This window comes from Eptesicus fuscus, chromosome 1 (assembly GCF_027574615.1).
Source record: "Eptesicus fuscus isolate TK198812 chromosome 1, DD_ASM_mEF_20220401, whole genome shotgun sequence".
Taxonomy (NCBI): domain Eukaryota; kingdom Metazoa; phylum Chordata; class Mammalia; order Chiroptera; family Vespertilionidae; genus Eptesicus; species Eptesicus fuscus.
The window spans coordinates 52,248,061-52,263,561 of NC_072473.1; the positions used below are offsets into that span (position 1 = coordinate 52,248,061).

The following is a 15,501-nucleotide window of genomic DNA, read 5'->3' on the forward strand; positions in this document are numbered from 1 at the left end:
AAATGGCATTCCCAGATAAACAGAAGCCAGATACATTTGTTTTTAGAAGATCTACGTTACAAGAAATACTTAAAAGAACTTCAGACTAAAGCAAGTGATACAGTAATTTGAATCTGTACACGCACACAAAAACAAAGAGTGCCAATATAGGCATTGCATAGGTAATTCTAAAAGTATAATTATACTAGAGGCCCTGTGCACGAAATTCGTACATGGGGGGGGGGAGTCTGTCCCTCAGCCCAGCCTGCACCCTCTCCAATCTGGGATCCCTCGAGGGTTGTCCAACTGCCCATTTAGGCAGTGGGATCGGGCCTAAATGGGCAGTCGGACATCCCTCTCACAATCCAGGACTGCTGGCTCCCAACTGCTCACCTGCCTGCCTTCCTGATTACCCCTAACCGCTTCTGCCTGCCAGCCTGATCACCCCCTAACAACTCCCCCGCCAGCCTGATTGATGCCTAACAACTCCCCCGCCAGCCTGATTGATTCCTAACTGCTCCCCTGCCGGCCCGATTGCCCCTAACTGCCCTCCCCTGCAGGCCTGGTCCCCCCCAACTGCCCTCTCCTGCCAACCCGGTCACCCCTAATTGGCCCTCCCCTGCCAGCCTCATTGCCCCTAACTGCTCTCCCCTGCAGGCCTGGGTCCCCCCACAACTGCCCTTCCCTGCAGGCCTGGTCGCCCCCAACTTCCCTCCTCTGCTGTCCTGGTCACCCCTAACTGCCCTCCCCTGTAGGTTTGATCAGCCCCAACTGCCCTCCCCTGCTGGCCATCTTGTGGCGGCCATCTTGTGTCCACATGGGGGCAGCAATCTTGTGTGTTGGTGTGACGGTCAATTTGCATATTATTCTTTTATTAGATAGGATAATTATAATAATGTATTTTGGGTTATATATTGACTAAAAATGCATAACAATATAACACAAGAAAGGAAGAGAGAACAGAGCAATACAGGAATAACATTTCTATACCTCACTGGAATTAAGTTAATAGAAATCTGAAGTAGATTCTGATAAGATATTTATTATAAGCACTAGAGCAATCATTAAGAATGTAACTCAAGCCCTAGCTGGTTTGGCTCAATGGATAGAGCATCACTCTGCCGACTGAAGAGTCCCAGGTTCGATTCCAATCAAGGGCACATGCCCGGGTTGCAGACTCGATCCCTAGTAGGGGGCATGCAAGAGGCAGCCAATCAATGATTCTCTCTCATCATTGATGTTTCTATCTCTCCTTCTCCCTTCCTCTCTGAAATTAAAAAAAAAGAATGTAACTCAAAAATATAGTGAAATAATCATTAAACTAATTACTATGCTATACTACAAATTATTTATACTAGTATTCCCTTAATGTAAAAGAAAGCAGTAAAGGCAGAATAAAGGAAAAAAAAAGATAAAGGAAGGAAGGTCAAGATGGCAGTGTAGGTAAATGTGGTACTCACCTCCTCCCACAACCACATCACAATTACAGCTAAAATAAAGTACACCCATCATTCATAACTGCCTGAAATTCGGCTGAATGGAAGCCCTACAACTAGAGAATTAAAGAAGCCACATTGTGACTGGTAGGAGAGGTGGAGGCACAGAACAGGCTGGTCCTGACACCCATGTGTGGCGTGTTTTTAATCAGGAGGGATATCTTGGTGACAGAGGTCCCCCATGAGGAGCAAGAAGTTCCAGCCCAACACCAGACCCCTCAGCCTAAGGTTCCAGTGCAGGGAAAAGAAGTCCCCATAACTTTGGGCTGTAAAAACCAGTGGGGATTGAGGCTGAGGGAGATGAAAGGCTGCTAAGATTCCCAGGCAGGTCCTCTTAAAGGGTCCATGCACAGACTTACTAGGCCTCACTATCTCTGAGCTCCAGTGCTGGGGCATTAGCTTGAAAGGATGAGGAACATACAGGAAAGAACTAAATTGTCTGGCATCTGGGCAGGAACTGGTGGGCAACTTTCTCCCAGAAGAAATGCTGGCAGAGGTCATTGTTCCATTACAGAGACCTCCCCACCACAGAGCTGACTGGCAGGTGCCAGATCTGAGTCTTCATCAACCTGGCCCACACAGTTTGCCCAACCCTGGTGATTCCCTGAGACCCCACCCCACCCATTTTGCATCCCCACCCAAACTGTTTTCTGTGGCTTTTCCATGTGAATGGCTTGTCCTGGCTCAGGCTTCAGACTTTTCTAAAATCTCTCAAACAAGTAGCAGCTGACTTCAGTGTGCCCCATACCTCTCGATAAGTGGCCACAGGCCTGACTAGCAGCAGCCTGCCAAGATTCACAGCTTGGCTTCTCCTGGGCACCTCCAACCCTAACACAAGTAGCAGCCATCTGTAGATTGCTGTGTAGCTCGTGCCAGGTGGCCCAAGGCAGAACACAGAGAGTAGCTGACTTTGCACCTCCCAGGAAGCCCCAAAGCCAGTGCACCAAGTGATCAGCTTCAGACCACACACCCTTCAGATTATAACCCTACCACATCTAAAAACAACACACTAAAGGGGCAGACTCAATGAGCACCAAAGCCCCACTGAAGTAAGTCCTGCTCCATAGGGGCTCTTCGACTATAGTCACAACTGGTAATAACAGCCAATTGGCCTGAGATGAGGGGTTCAATCCCTCCCAGTGATACCAACAGCAATCAAGGCTCAACTACAACAGGACAGTGCACACAGTCCACACAGGGGTGTACCTAGAGCCCAGCTTAGGGGATTGGGGAAGCTGAGCCACTGGGTCCTACAGTACACCTACTACACAAGGCCACTCTACCAATTCCAGGAGACACAGCAGCTCTACCTAATACATAGAAACAAATACAGGGAAGCAGCCAGAATGTGGAGACAAATAAATATGTCACAGATGAAAGAACAGAAGAAATCTCTAGAAAAAAACACCTAAGTGAAACAGAAACAAGCAAACTACTAGATAGAGTTCAAAACAATGGTTATAAGGTGCTTAAGGAACTTAATGAAAGCTTCAATGGACTTAGTGAGAATTTACAGGGAATCTACAGTAGAATAGAGGGTGTCGAGAATCAAATCAGTGGTTTAGAATATGAGGAAGCAAAAAACACCCAAGCAGAAGAGCAAAAAGAAAAAAGAACCCAAAAATATGAAGATAGTGTTAGGAGCCTCTGGGACAACTTCAAGTGTACCAACGTTCTCATGGGCAGGGAGGGGGAGGGGCTGAAAGAGAAGAGAGGTAGCAAGAAATTCAAAATCTATTTGAAAAAATAATGAGAGAAAACTTAACCTACCGGGTGAAAGAAATAGACTTACAAGTCCAGGAAGCACAGAGAGTCCCAAACATGATGAACCCAAAGAGGCCTACACCGGGACATATAATTAAAATGCCAAAGGTTAAAGACAAAGAGAGAATCTTAAAAGTAGCAGGAGAAAAGCAGTTAGTTACCTACAAGGGAGCACCCATATGACTGTCAGCTGATTTCTCAACATAAACTTTACAGGTCAGAAGGTAGTGGCAAAAAAATATTCAAAGTGATGAAAAGCAAGTATCTACAACCAAGATTACTCTGACCAGCAAAGCTATCATTTAGAATTGAAGGTCAGATAAAGAGCTTCACAGTCAAGAAAAAGCTAAAGGAGTTCATGACCACCCAATCAGTATTACATGAAATATTAAAGGGTCTTTTTGAAGAAGAAGAGGGAGAGTGGGAAAAGGAAGAAGAAAGAACAAAAATATGAACAATAAAATGTCAGTAAATACATATCTGTAAATCAATCTAAAAATCAAAGTAAATGAACAAAGAATCTAATGAACAAAATAAACGAATGAATGAAAAAGAACAAATTGTGATGAATCTCAGAGGAAGGGGGGGGGTGCAAGTGGGAGGATATTAACCAAAGAACTTACATGCATTTATATATTATCCATGGACACAGACAATAGGGTAGTGAACTGCTGGGGTGAGGTGGGATCCAGGTGGATGGGGCAATGGGGGGGGGGAGGGGAAATCTATAATATTTTCAACAATAAAGATTTTTTTAAATAAAAATAAAATTAAAAGAGGAAATTACAAACAAAAAGATAAAAGAAAACAAAATATAAACTCAAAAACATAAATCTGGTCATATCAATAGCATAATTTGAATAGATTAAGCAATCTCTTCAAAAGGCAGAGATTGTTAGACTGAATTAAAAAATCAAGATCTATTAATATATACTATATACAGAAGACACATAATGAATTCAAAAATATTATTTGAGGCCAGTATTTTCTCTGATACCAAAACCATACAAAGACATTCTAAGAAAAGAAAACCACAGACCAACATCTCATGAATATAGATAAATCCAGCAACATATAAAAAGAATGATCCACCATGACGAAGTAAGGTCCAAAAAAAAAAAATGCAAGGCTTCTTTAACATCTGAAAATCAATTAATGTAATACACCTTATTATTAGAGTTAAGGATCATGTTAATAGACACAAAAGAAACATTTGATAAAATCCTTTCATAATTAACACACTCAAAAAACAAGTAGAAAGGAACTTCCTCAACCTAATAAAAAGGCATTCATGAAAACCCTGCAACTAGCATCATACTTAATGATAAAAGACAGAATACTTTTCACCCTAAGATCAGGAACAAGAGAATGATATCTGCTCTTGCCATTTTTATTCAATATTGTCTGGGAGGTTCTAGCCAGGACACTTAGGCTAGAAAAATATATAAAAAGCATCCAGATTGGAAAGGAAGAAGCAAAACTACCTCTGTTAAGAGGTGACAAAAAATCCTAGAAAATCTAAAAAACTATTAGAACTAATGCATGAGTTTAGCAAAGTTGCAGTGTGTAAGTTCAATGTGTGAAAATCAGATGTTTTTTTATACACTAGCAACTAACAATTTAACAAATGAAATTAAGAAAACAATTCCATTTATAAAAGCATCAATAAGAATAAAATACATGGGAATAAACTTAACAAAACAGTTGTAAGACCTAGACATTAACAACTACAACACATCATTGAATTAATTAAAGATCTAAATGGAAAGATAACCCATGTTCATGGATGGGAAAACTTCATATTCTTAAGATGGAATACTCCCTAGATTGATGTACACCTTCACAATCCCAATCTAAATTCCACCTGACTTGTTTGCAGAAACTCACATTCTGATCCTAAAATTCATATGTAAATACAAGTGACCCAGAATAGTCATAATAATTTTGAAAGAGAAGAATAAATTTGGAGATGTCACATCTATCACCCTTTTGTTAGTGTGTTGAAAATACTTTATACTCTCTTAGCAAATTTTAACTAATGCAATATAGTATTATTAACTATAGTCACTAAGCTATACATAGATCCCCAGAACTTGTTTATCTTATAACTGAAATTTGTACCCTTTGACTAACCTTTTCCCTATCCCCCAGTCCCTGGTACCACTATCCTACACTCTGGTTCTATTAGCTCGACTTTTAGATTCCACATTATAAGACATCATACAGTATTTGTCTTTCTTAGCCTAGTTTAAGTTGATCTGTATTGTTGCAAATGGCAGGGTTTCCTTCTTATTTATGACTGAATAATATTTCATTGTGTATATGTACCACATTTTCATTATCCATTCATCTTTTCAGATATCCCTTCAAGATACTGGTTTCATTTCCTTTGAATATATAACCAATAGTGGGATCGCTAGATTTTATAGTAGTTCTATTTTTAAAAAATTTTTTGTTAATCCTCACCGGAGGATTTTTTTTATTGAGTTTTAGAGAGAGAGGAAAGGAGAGAGGGAGGGAGGGAGAGAAGGAGAGAGAGAGAGAGAGAGAGAGGGGAGGGAGGGAGGGAGGGAGAGGAGAGAGAGAGAGAGAGAGAGAGAGAGAGAGAGAGAGAGAGAGAGAGATTGAGATTGGTTGGTTGCCTCCCACGAACGAACGCCCGGACCAGGGCCAGGGATCAAACCTGTGATGCTTCAGGGTGGGCCAGTGCTCTAACCACTAAACATACCAGCCAGGGCCTATTTTAAATTTTTTGAGGAACCTCTTGTTTTCCATAATGACTATACCATTGAAATACTTTTTATTTACATTATAAGGTTTTATTTTATCTAGCTGTCTGTCTCATTTCTTCTCAGGACCGAAAGAGGCAATATGAACTGCTCAAACTCGAAAGAAACTTCCAGAAACAGTCTAATGTGCTTAGACGTAAAACTGAAGAGGTAAGAAATTCCAATCTGCTAGGTCAAGTGTATTGCTTAGATTCAGGCAAAGTAGTATCCCTTAAATGAGCCAGTGTCCTGAGAAACTAAGGATGCCAATCAGTATTCAACAACCAAGGATATATTTTTTTTGATTTTAGAGAGGATGAGAGAGAAACATCCATTGGTTACCTCCCATACACACCCCAACTGGGGATCAAACCTGCAACCCTTAGGTGTATGGGACAACATTCCAACCAACAGAGCCACCCGGCCAGGGCAGGGGATACCAGTCCTGACTAGCAATTCCGAAGTCTTGATCCCTGTTTCTATGTCATGAACTATGAGCAGATAACCTGATGAAGTGGTACTATCCAAATAAGGATTTTTTTTTCTAATTGGGCTTGCTTCTTTCTAAAAAGTCACAGAATAATATTATATGTGACATTTCTATATACTTTCAAGCCTGCAGTACTTCCTTGAAATGTGTACCTCTCTTTTGGGCTCTAAAGCAGTAACTGTTGACCAGTATCTGCTTTAGAACCTAGGGGAAGTACACATTTGACATGGAGACCTATAAACTTGGTTCCTAGAGAAACTCAAACCATAGAATTTTTTATTTTTCTTTACTAATATGCTGAAAATTATAATGTTCTTCTTTTTACCTTTAAATTCAACATTACTGTGAACCGTTTTTATTTAGGCAGCAGCTGCCAACAAGAGGCTCAAGGATGCTCTCCAAAAACAACGGGAGGTCGCAGATAAGCGGAAAGAGACTCAGAGCCGTGAAATGGAAGGCACTGCAGCTCGAGTGAAGGTATGGACAGCTTGAATGGCCTTTTCTTTTTTGTATATTGGGTAAGGTGAACATGGGAAATAGTTTTCTTTTCATTTAGAAGTAAACTGCAAAATATGAAGGTCTGCCTGAAAGCCTTATTTCCTAAAGATATGAATATATGAATGGTTGTTAAAGACCAAAAGTAGAGAACCCTTTCTATCCCTACCCCTTTTGAGGTTCAGTTAATTTTTTGACTGTTCTATTGCAGAATAATTGACCTGTAATAAATTGTACATATTTAAAGTGTACAATTTAATAAGTTTAGACACAGACATGTACCCATGAAATCACCACAATCAAGATAACATCAACATCCATCACGAGTAAAACTTTGTACCCTTTGCAATTCTTCCCTACTCCCTATTTTCTGTAATTATATATTTCTTTTCATTTTCTATAATTTTCTAAAAATTGAATAATACATTTCTTCTGACTTTTATTAAACATAATTAGTTTTGAGATTCATCTATGTAGTTATGTGTATCAATACTTCTTTTTTATCATTTTTATTTATTGATTAAGGTATTACGTGTGTACATATCTTCCCATTGCCCCCCCACCCCACTCCCATACATGCCTTCACCCCCCAGTGTCTTGCATCCATTGGTTATGCTTATATGCATGCATACAAGTCCTTCGTTTGATCTCTTATCTCCCCCACCCCTCCCCAACCTTCCCACTGTAATTTGACAGTCTGTTTGATGCTTTACTGCCTCTGTATCTATCTTTTTGTTCATCAGTTTATAATGTTCTTTATTATCCATAAATGAGTGAGATCATGTGGTATTTTTCTTTCATTGACTGGCTTATTTCACTTAGCATAATGCTCTCCAGTTCCATCCAGGCTGCTGCAAATGGTAAGAATTCCTTCTTTTTTATAGCAGCATAGTATTCCATTGTGTAGATGTACCATAGTTTTCTGATCCAGTCATCTGCTGACAGGCACCTAGGCTGTTTCCAAATCTTAGCCATTGTAAATTGTGCTGCTATGAACATAAGGGTGCATATATCCTTTCTGATTGGTGTTTCTAGTTTCTTAGGATATATTCCTAGAAGTGGGATTACTGGGTCAAATGGGAGTTCCATTTTTAGTTTTTTGAGGAAACTCCATACTGTTCTCCACAGTGGCTGCACCAGTCTGCATTCCCACCAGCAGTGCACGAGGGTTCCTTTTTCTCTGCATCCTCGCCAGCACTTGTCATTTGTTGATTTGTTGATGATTGCCATTCTGACAGGTGTGAAATGGTACTGCATGGTCGTTTTGATTTGCATCTCTCGGATAAATAGTGACTTTGACCATATGTTTCTTGGCCTTCCTTCTGTCTTCTTTTGAAAAGTATCTATTTAGGTCCGTTGCCCATTTTTTTATTGGGTCGTTTATCTTTCTTTTATTAAGTTGTATAAGTTCCCTGTAAGTCTTAGAGATTAAACCTTTATCAGTGATAACATTTGCAAATATGCTCTCCCATACAGTGGGCTTTCTTATTGTTTTGTTGATGGTTTCTTTTGCTGTGCAAAAGCTTTTTATTTTGATGTTGTCCCATTTGTTTATTTTCTCTTTAGTTTCCATTGCCCTAAGAGTGGTATTGGTGAAGAAATTGCTTCAGCATATGTCTGAGATTTTGCTGCCTGTGGATTCCTCTAGTACTTTTATGGTTTCCCATCTTATGTTTAAGTCCTTGGTCCATTTTGAGTTTATTTTTGTGTATGGTGTAAGTTGGTGTTCTAGTTTCTTTTCTTTTTTTCTTTTTTTTTTTTTTTTTTTGCATGTATCTGTCCAGTTTTCCCAACAGCATTTATTGAAGAGAATGTCTTGAATCCATTGTATGTTCATGCCTCCTTTGTTTAATATTAATTGAGGATAGTGGCTTGGGTGGATATCTGGGTTCTCTATTCTATTCCATTGGTCTATATGTCTGTTCTTGTACCAGTACAAGGCTGTTTTGAGAACAGTGGCTTTGTAAAACAGCATGAAATCTGGTATTGAGATCCCTCTTACTTTGTTCTTTCTCAGGATTTCTGTGGCTATTCGGGTCTTTTTTTATTCCAGATGAATTTTTGGCGAGTTCTTTCTAGGTCTGTGAAATATGCCGTTGGTATTTTAATGGAGAGTGCATTGAATCTATAGATTGCTTTGGGTAGTATGGACATTTTAATGGTGTTGATTCTACCAATCCATGAACACTGTATGCTCTTCTATCTATTTATGTCTTCCTCTATATCTTTTTTCAATGTGCTGTAGTATTCTGAGTAGAGGTCTTTTACCTCCTTAGTTAAGTTTATTCCTAGGTATCTTAAATTTTTTGGTGCGATGGTAAATGGGATTGTTTTCTTAATCTCTCTTTCTGTAAGTTCACTGTTGGTGTATAGAAATGCTATAGATTTCTTTGCGTTAATATTGTATCCTGCTACATCACCAAATTCATTTATTAAGTCTGATAATTTTTTGATGGAGTCTTTAGGGTTTTCTATGTACAGTATCATGTCACCTACGAATAAGGACAGTTTTACTTCTTCTTTTCCAATTTGAATGCCTTTTATTTCTTCTTCTTGTCTGATAGCAATGGCTAGTACTTCCAGTACTATGTCAAACAGGAGTGGTGAAAGCGGGCATCCCTGTCTTGTTCCTGTTCTTAGGGGAAATGGTTTTAGTTTTTGCCCATTGAGTGTGATTTTGGCTGTGGGTTGGTCATATATGGCTTTTATGATGTTGAGCTATGATCCTTCTATTCCCACCTTGCTGATAGTTTTAATCAAAAATGGGTGTTGGATTTTGTCAAATGCTTTTTCTGCATCAATTGATATGACTATGTGGTTTTTATCTCTCAGTTTGTTTATGTGATGTATCATGTTTATTGATTTGCGGATATTGTACCATCCTTGCATTCCTGGGATAAATCCTACTTGGTCACGGTGTTTGATCTTTCTGATGTACTGTTGGATCCGATTTGCTAGAATTTCGTTGAGGATTTTTGCATCTATGTTCATGAGGGATATTGGCATGTAATTCTCTTTCATTGTGTTGTCTTTATCTGGTTTTGGTATTACGGTTATGCTGACTTCATAGAAGGAGCTTGGAAGTGTTCCTTCCTCTTGAATTTTTTGAAATAGTCTGAGGAGGATAGGTTTTCATTCTTCCTTGAATGTTTGGTAAAACTCCCCTGTGAAGCTGTCTGGCCCCGGGCTTTTGTTTCCTGGAAGCTTTTTGATGACTTCTTCAATTTCTTCTATAGTTATTGGCCTATTGAGATGTTTAGATTCTTCCTGATTGAGTTTTGTAAGGTATTTTTCTAGGAATATGTCCATTTCCTCCAGGTTCTCCAGTTTGTTGGAACAGAATTGTTCATGGTATTTTTTAACAATCCCTTGTATTTCTTTGGAGTCTGTTGTTATTTCGCCTCTTTCATTTCTGATTTTGTTTATTTCGGTCCTCTCTCTTTGCTTCTTGGTGAGCCTGGCGAGAGGTTCACCAATCTTGTTTATCCTTTCAAAGAACCAACTCTTGGTTTTGTTGATCTTGTGTATTGTTTCTTTGGTCTCTATGTCATTTATCTATGCTCTGATCTTTATTATTTCCTTCCTTCTGCTTACACTGGTTTTTTCTTGTTGCTCTCATTCTAACTCTTTGATTTGTAGGGTTAGATAATTTATTACCATTGTTTCTTGTTTTTTGCAGTAGGCTTGTAGAGCTATGAACTTCCCTCTCAAGTCTGCTTTCGCTGTGTCCCATCGATTTTGTATTGTTCTGTTTTCGTTGTCATTTGTTGCCATGATGTTTTTTATTTCTTCTTTGATCTCTCTGGTAACCCAGTCCTTGTTTAATAGCATGTTATTTCGTCTCCAAGTGTTTGATTTTTTTGAATTGTTTTTATTGTAGTTGATTTCCAGTTTTATGCCATTGTGATCTGAGAAGATGCTTGATATGATTTCTATCTTCTTGAATTTGAAGAGACTTTGCCTATGTCCTAATATGTGGTCTATCCTTGAAAATGTTCTGTGTGCACTGGGGAAGAATGTATATTCTGTGGCTTTGGGGTGAAATGTTCTAAAGATGTAAGTTAAGTCCATCTGGATTAGTCATTTAGGATTGCTGTTTCTTTGCTAATTTTTTGTTCAGTTGATTTATCCAGTGGTGTCAGTGGGATACTAAAGTCTCCTACTATGACTGTATTGCTATCAATCTCTCCTTTGATATCTTCCAGAAGTTGTTTTATGTATTTGGGTGCTCCTGTATTGGGTGCATATATGTTTACCACAGTTATATCTTCTTGTTGAATTGCTCCCTTTAGTATTATGTAGTGGCCTTCCTTATTTCTTGTTATGGCCTTTACTTTGAGGTCTATTTTATCAGATATAAGTATTGCAACCCCAGCTTTTTTCTCATTTCCATTTGCCTGAAAAATGTTTTTTCATCCCTTCACTCTCAGTCTGTGTGAGTCTTTTCCTCTGAGGTGGGTCTCTTGTAGACAGCAAATATATGGGTCATGTTTTCTTTTTTTTTTTTTTTTTTTTTTTTTTAAATATATTTTATTGATTTTTTACAGAGAGGAAGGGAGAGGGATAGAGAGTTAGAAACATCGATGAGAGAGAAACATCGATCAGCTGCCTCTTGCACACCCCCTACTGGGGATGTGCCCGCAACCAAGGTACATGCCCTTGACCGGAATCGAACCCAGGACCCTTCGGTCCGCAGGCCGACGCTCTATCCACTGAGCCAAACCAGTCAGGGCTCATGTTTTCTTATTCATTCAGCTACCCTATGTCTTTTGATTGGTGCATTCAATCCATTTCTGTTTAATGTTATTATTGACAAGTACACGTTTGTTGTCATATTTTTTCCTTAATGTTTGTGTTTCTTCTTGCCTTTCTCTTTCTTCTTTTTACAGTAATCCCTTTAGCATTTCTTGCATTGCTGGCTTGGTAGTGATAAACTCTCTTAGCCCTTGTTTGTCTGTGAAGCTCCTGATTCCACCTTCAATTTTGAATGATAGCCTTGCTGGGTATAGTATTCTTGGATTCAGTTCCTTGCTTTGCATCACTTTGTAAATTTCATTCCATTTTCTTCTGGCCTGGAGTGTTTCTGTTGAGAAATCCATTGATATTCTAATAGGAGAACCCTTGTAGGTAACTTTCTGTCTCTCTCTGGCAGCCTTTAAGATTCTTACTTTGTCTTTGGTGTTTGCCAATTTAATTATGATGTGTCTTGGTGTCAGTCTTTTAGGGTTCATCTTGTTTGGGACTCTATGTGCTTCTTGGACTTGCATGGTTTTTTTTCTTGCCAATATCAGGGAAGTTTTCTGTCATTATTTCTTCAAACAGGTTTTCTATTCCTTGCTTCTCTTCCTCTCCTTCTTGTACCCCTATTATGCGAATATTGTTTCATTTTGTGTTGTCCCAAAGCTCCCTTAGGCTCTCCTCTTGCTTTTTAAGTCTTCTTTCCAGTTGCTGCTGTGTTTGTGTGTTTTTTCCTACCTTGTCTTCTAATTCGCTGATGCAGTCCTCAGCCTCTTCTAGTCTACTGTTTAAGCCTTCCATTGTGTTCTTTATTGCAGCTATGTCGTTCTTAATCTCCTCTTGGTTCCTTTTCATGTTGGCGACATTCTCATTCATCTCCTTATAATTCTCATTGAGTGTGTGTATTTGTCATCCAGCCATTTAAACATCCTTATAGCCATTACTCTGAATTCTTTCTCTGATAAGCTGCTAGCCTCAAGTTTATTTAACTCCCTTTTTGGTGATTCCTCTTTCTTTCCTTTGGGGATTGCTTTTTTGTCTTCCCATGTTTTCCTGTAATGTTTTAGTTGTAGATCCAGTAGCTTTGCTACCCAGGTTCTTTTGGGGATGGTGCTACTGGTGTAATCTCTCAGTTCTCCTGGGCATGGTAATCTAGTGTAGCTCCCTACTTGAGCTATTTGGGTTCTCTTGATGTAGGCCTGTGAGCTGGAGAGGCACAACTGCGATGTCTAGAAGTCAGCAGCCATGGAGGGGAGTGTCCCAATTTTTGCTGTCTTGCACTCTTAATTGAAATCACGCGTGCCCAGCGGGGACTCACAGTGGCACCCAGGAACTGTCTGTTGGTGATGGGACTCAGGGGGCCTGCACTCTGGAAAGACGTGACTGTGGTGTCCAGAGTTCTGTAGTTGTGGTGTGGGCCGACTCAGCTTCTGCTGCTGCACCTGTGGTGGATAGGCGCTCACTCCCTGTGGCGGCTCCCAGGGGCACCCGCGGTAAGTTTGCCTGTGAGGCACACTGAAGCACTCTGAAGGGCCCTGGCAGTGTAGCCGTGTAATTGAGGCACCTGTGGGCAGGTATCCACGATGAGTGAATTCATAATTTGTACTGCCCGGGGGGGAGGGGTAGGGGGAGGGGAGTGTGCCCCTGTTTGTCCAAGATCACATCCAGGGAGAGCTCACAGTGGCACCCAGGAGCGCCCTGTGGGTAGATGGGCTCAGGGTGCCTGCCTGTTGGAAATTCGCATCTCTGGAGGTGCGTTTGCCGGCACAGAGCTATGACACACTCTGAGGGGTCCTGGTACTGAGGTTGCGCAGCTGGGGTGAATGTGGGCAGTTATTCAGGAAGAGGGAATTCTGTGCAGAATCACACCCAGCAGAGTCTCACAGCTGCTCCCCCAAGTGCGCTGTGGATAGATGGGCTCAGGGTGCCTGCCTGTTGGAAATTCGCATCTCTGGAGGTGCGTTTGCCGGCGCAGAGTTATGACACACTCTGAGGGGTCCTGGGACTGAGGTTGAGAGCTGGGGTGCATGTGGACAGTTATTCAGGAAGTGGGAATTCAGAATTTCTACTGCGGGGCAGTGCACCCTTGTCTGTGCAGAATCACACCCAGCAGAGTCTCACAGCTGCTCCTCTGAGTGCGCTGTGGGTAGATGGGCTCAGGGGGCCTGCTCGTTGGAAATGCGTGACTGTGGAGGTGCCTCTGCTGGCGCAGAGCTGTGAGGCACTCTGAGGGGCCCTGGCACTGAAATTGCACAGTTGGGGTGTCTGTGGGCAGTTATTCAGGAAGAGGGGGTTCAGAATTTCTACTGCAGGGCCGCGCACCCTTGTCTGTACAAAATCACACCCGCGGGGGCTCCCAGTGGCTCCCAGGCGCTGCCTACGGAGTGGAGTGCCCTGGATGCCTGCGTGCTGGAAACGCACTAATGTGTTGTCCGGAGTTCTGCCGCTGGGGACGGGGAAGGTTGCACTTACTGCTGCCGAGCCGTGCACCTTTGGAGGTGGAGGTCCCAGGGTCCACGGGTCTGCAGCTAGGGCAGCAGGATTTTGGCTGGAGTGGCTGCTGGGTCAAGGGGCAGTTCCAAGGCCTGTCTGGTTGGTGGTGCTGATGAGTTCCTTAAAAGGCCGTTCTCCCCTTCAAGATGGTGTGGGCACCGTGCAGGAGTCCAGCAGTCCGGGGAGTCTCCGCAGTGGTGGTAGTCTCTCCCTGTCCAAGGGAGCCTGGTCTGCCAGCCCTTGCTGCTCCTGTGAGATTTAATTGTCCCTTACCCACTCACACACTCATCACACACATCCCCACACTCTCCTTTCATCCCTCACTCACTTCCTCTCCCTCACCTCTGTCCTGCCAGCCGCCATCTTCAAGCTCAATACTTTTTTATTGCCAAGTGGCATCCCATTCTAGAGATATACCACATTTTTTTAAATTTTTGTTTGTTTGTTTTTTGTTTTGTTATCCTCACCTGGAGATATTTTTTCCATTGACTTTTAGAGAGTGGAATGGAGTGAAAAGGGAGGGAGGGAGGGGAGGAGGGAAGGAGGGACGAAGGGAGGGAGGGAAGAGGGAGAGAAGGAAGGAGGGAGGGAGGGAGAGAAAGAGAGAAACATCTATGTGAGAGAGACACATCAAATGGTTGCCTCCTGCACATACCCTGACTGGGGCCAGGGATCAAGCCTGCAACCCAGGTACATTCCCTTGACTGGGAATCTCATGCATGACCCTTTGGTGCACAGGTCAACACTCCAACAACTGAGAACACTGGCTAGGGCACCTTTTAGTTTTTTAACAGTATCTTTTGAAGAACAAAGCTTAATTTTGATGCCATCCAATTTATTGACATTTTTCTTTTTTACTTTAACTCAGGCGTCCTCAAACTACGGCCCGCGGGCCACATGCGGGTGTTTTTGCCATTTTGTTTTTTTTACTTCAAGATAAGATATGTGCAGTGTGCATAGGAATTTGTTCATAGTTTTTTTTAAACTATAGTCCGGCCCTCCAATGGTCTGCGGGACAGTGAACTGGCCCCTGTTTAAAAAGTCTGAGGACCCCTGCTTTAACTAGAGGCCCGGTGGATGAATTCCTGCACCAGTGGCGTCCCTCGGCCTGGCCTGCGGGATGGGGGCCGAAACTGGCTCTCCGACATCCCCCAAGGGGTCCCGGATTGCGAGTGGGCGCAGGCCAGGCCGAGGGACCTCACCGGTGCATGATCAGGACCAGGGAGGGACACAGGAGGTTGGCCAGCCGGAGAGGGACCACGGGAGGGCTCCAGGGGGT

At 41.8% G+C, this 15,501-nt stretch overlaps 1 protein-coding gene across 1 annotated transcript in view; it reads left to right on the forward strand.

Annotated features, from left to right (window-relative positions):
* The window catches only part of KIF4A (kinesin family member 4A), a 204,012-nt gene that overhangs the window by 144,722 nt on the left and 43,789 nt on the right, over nt 1-15,501 (forward strand). Inside the window, exons 18-19 of the mRNA XM_008155964.3 lie at nt 6,095-6,178; nt 6,861-6,974. Of these exons, the coding sequence (XP_008154186.2) occupies nt 6,095-6,178; nt 6,861-6,974 (198 nt within the window). The remainder of the gene's footprint in view (nt 1-6,094; nt 6,179-6,860; nt 6,975-15,501) is intronic.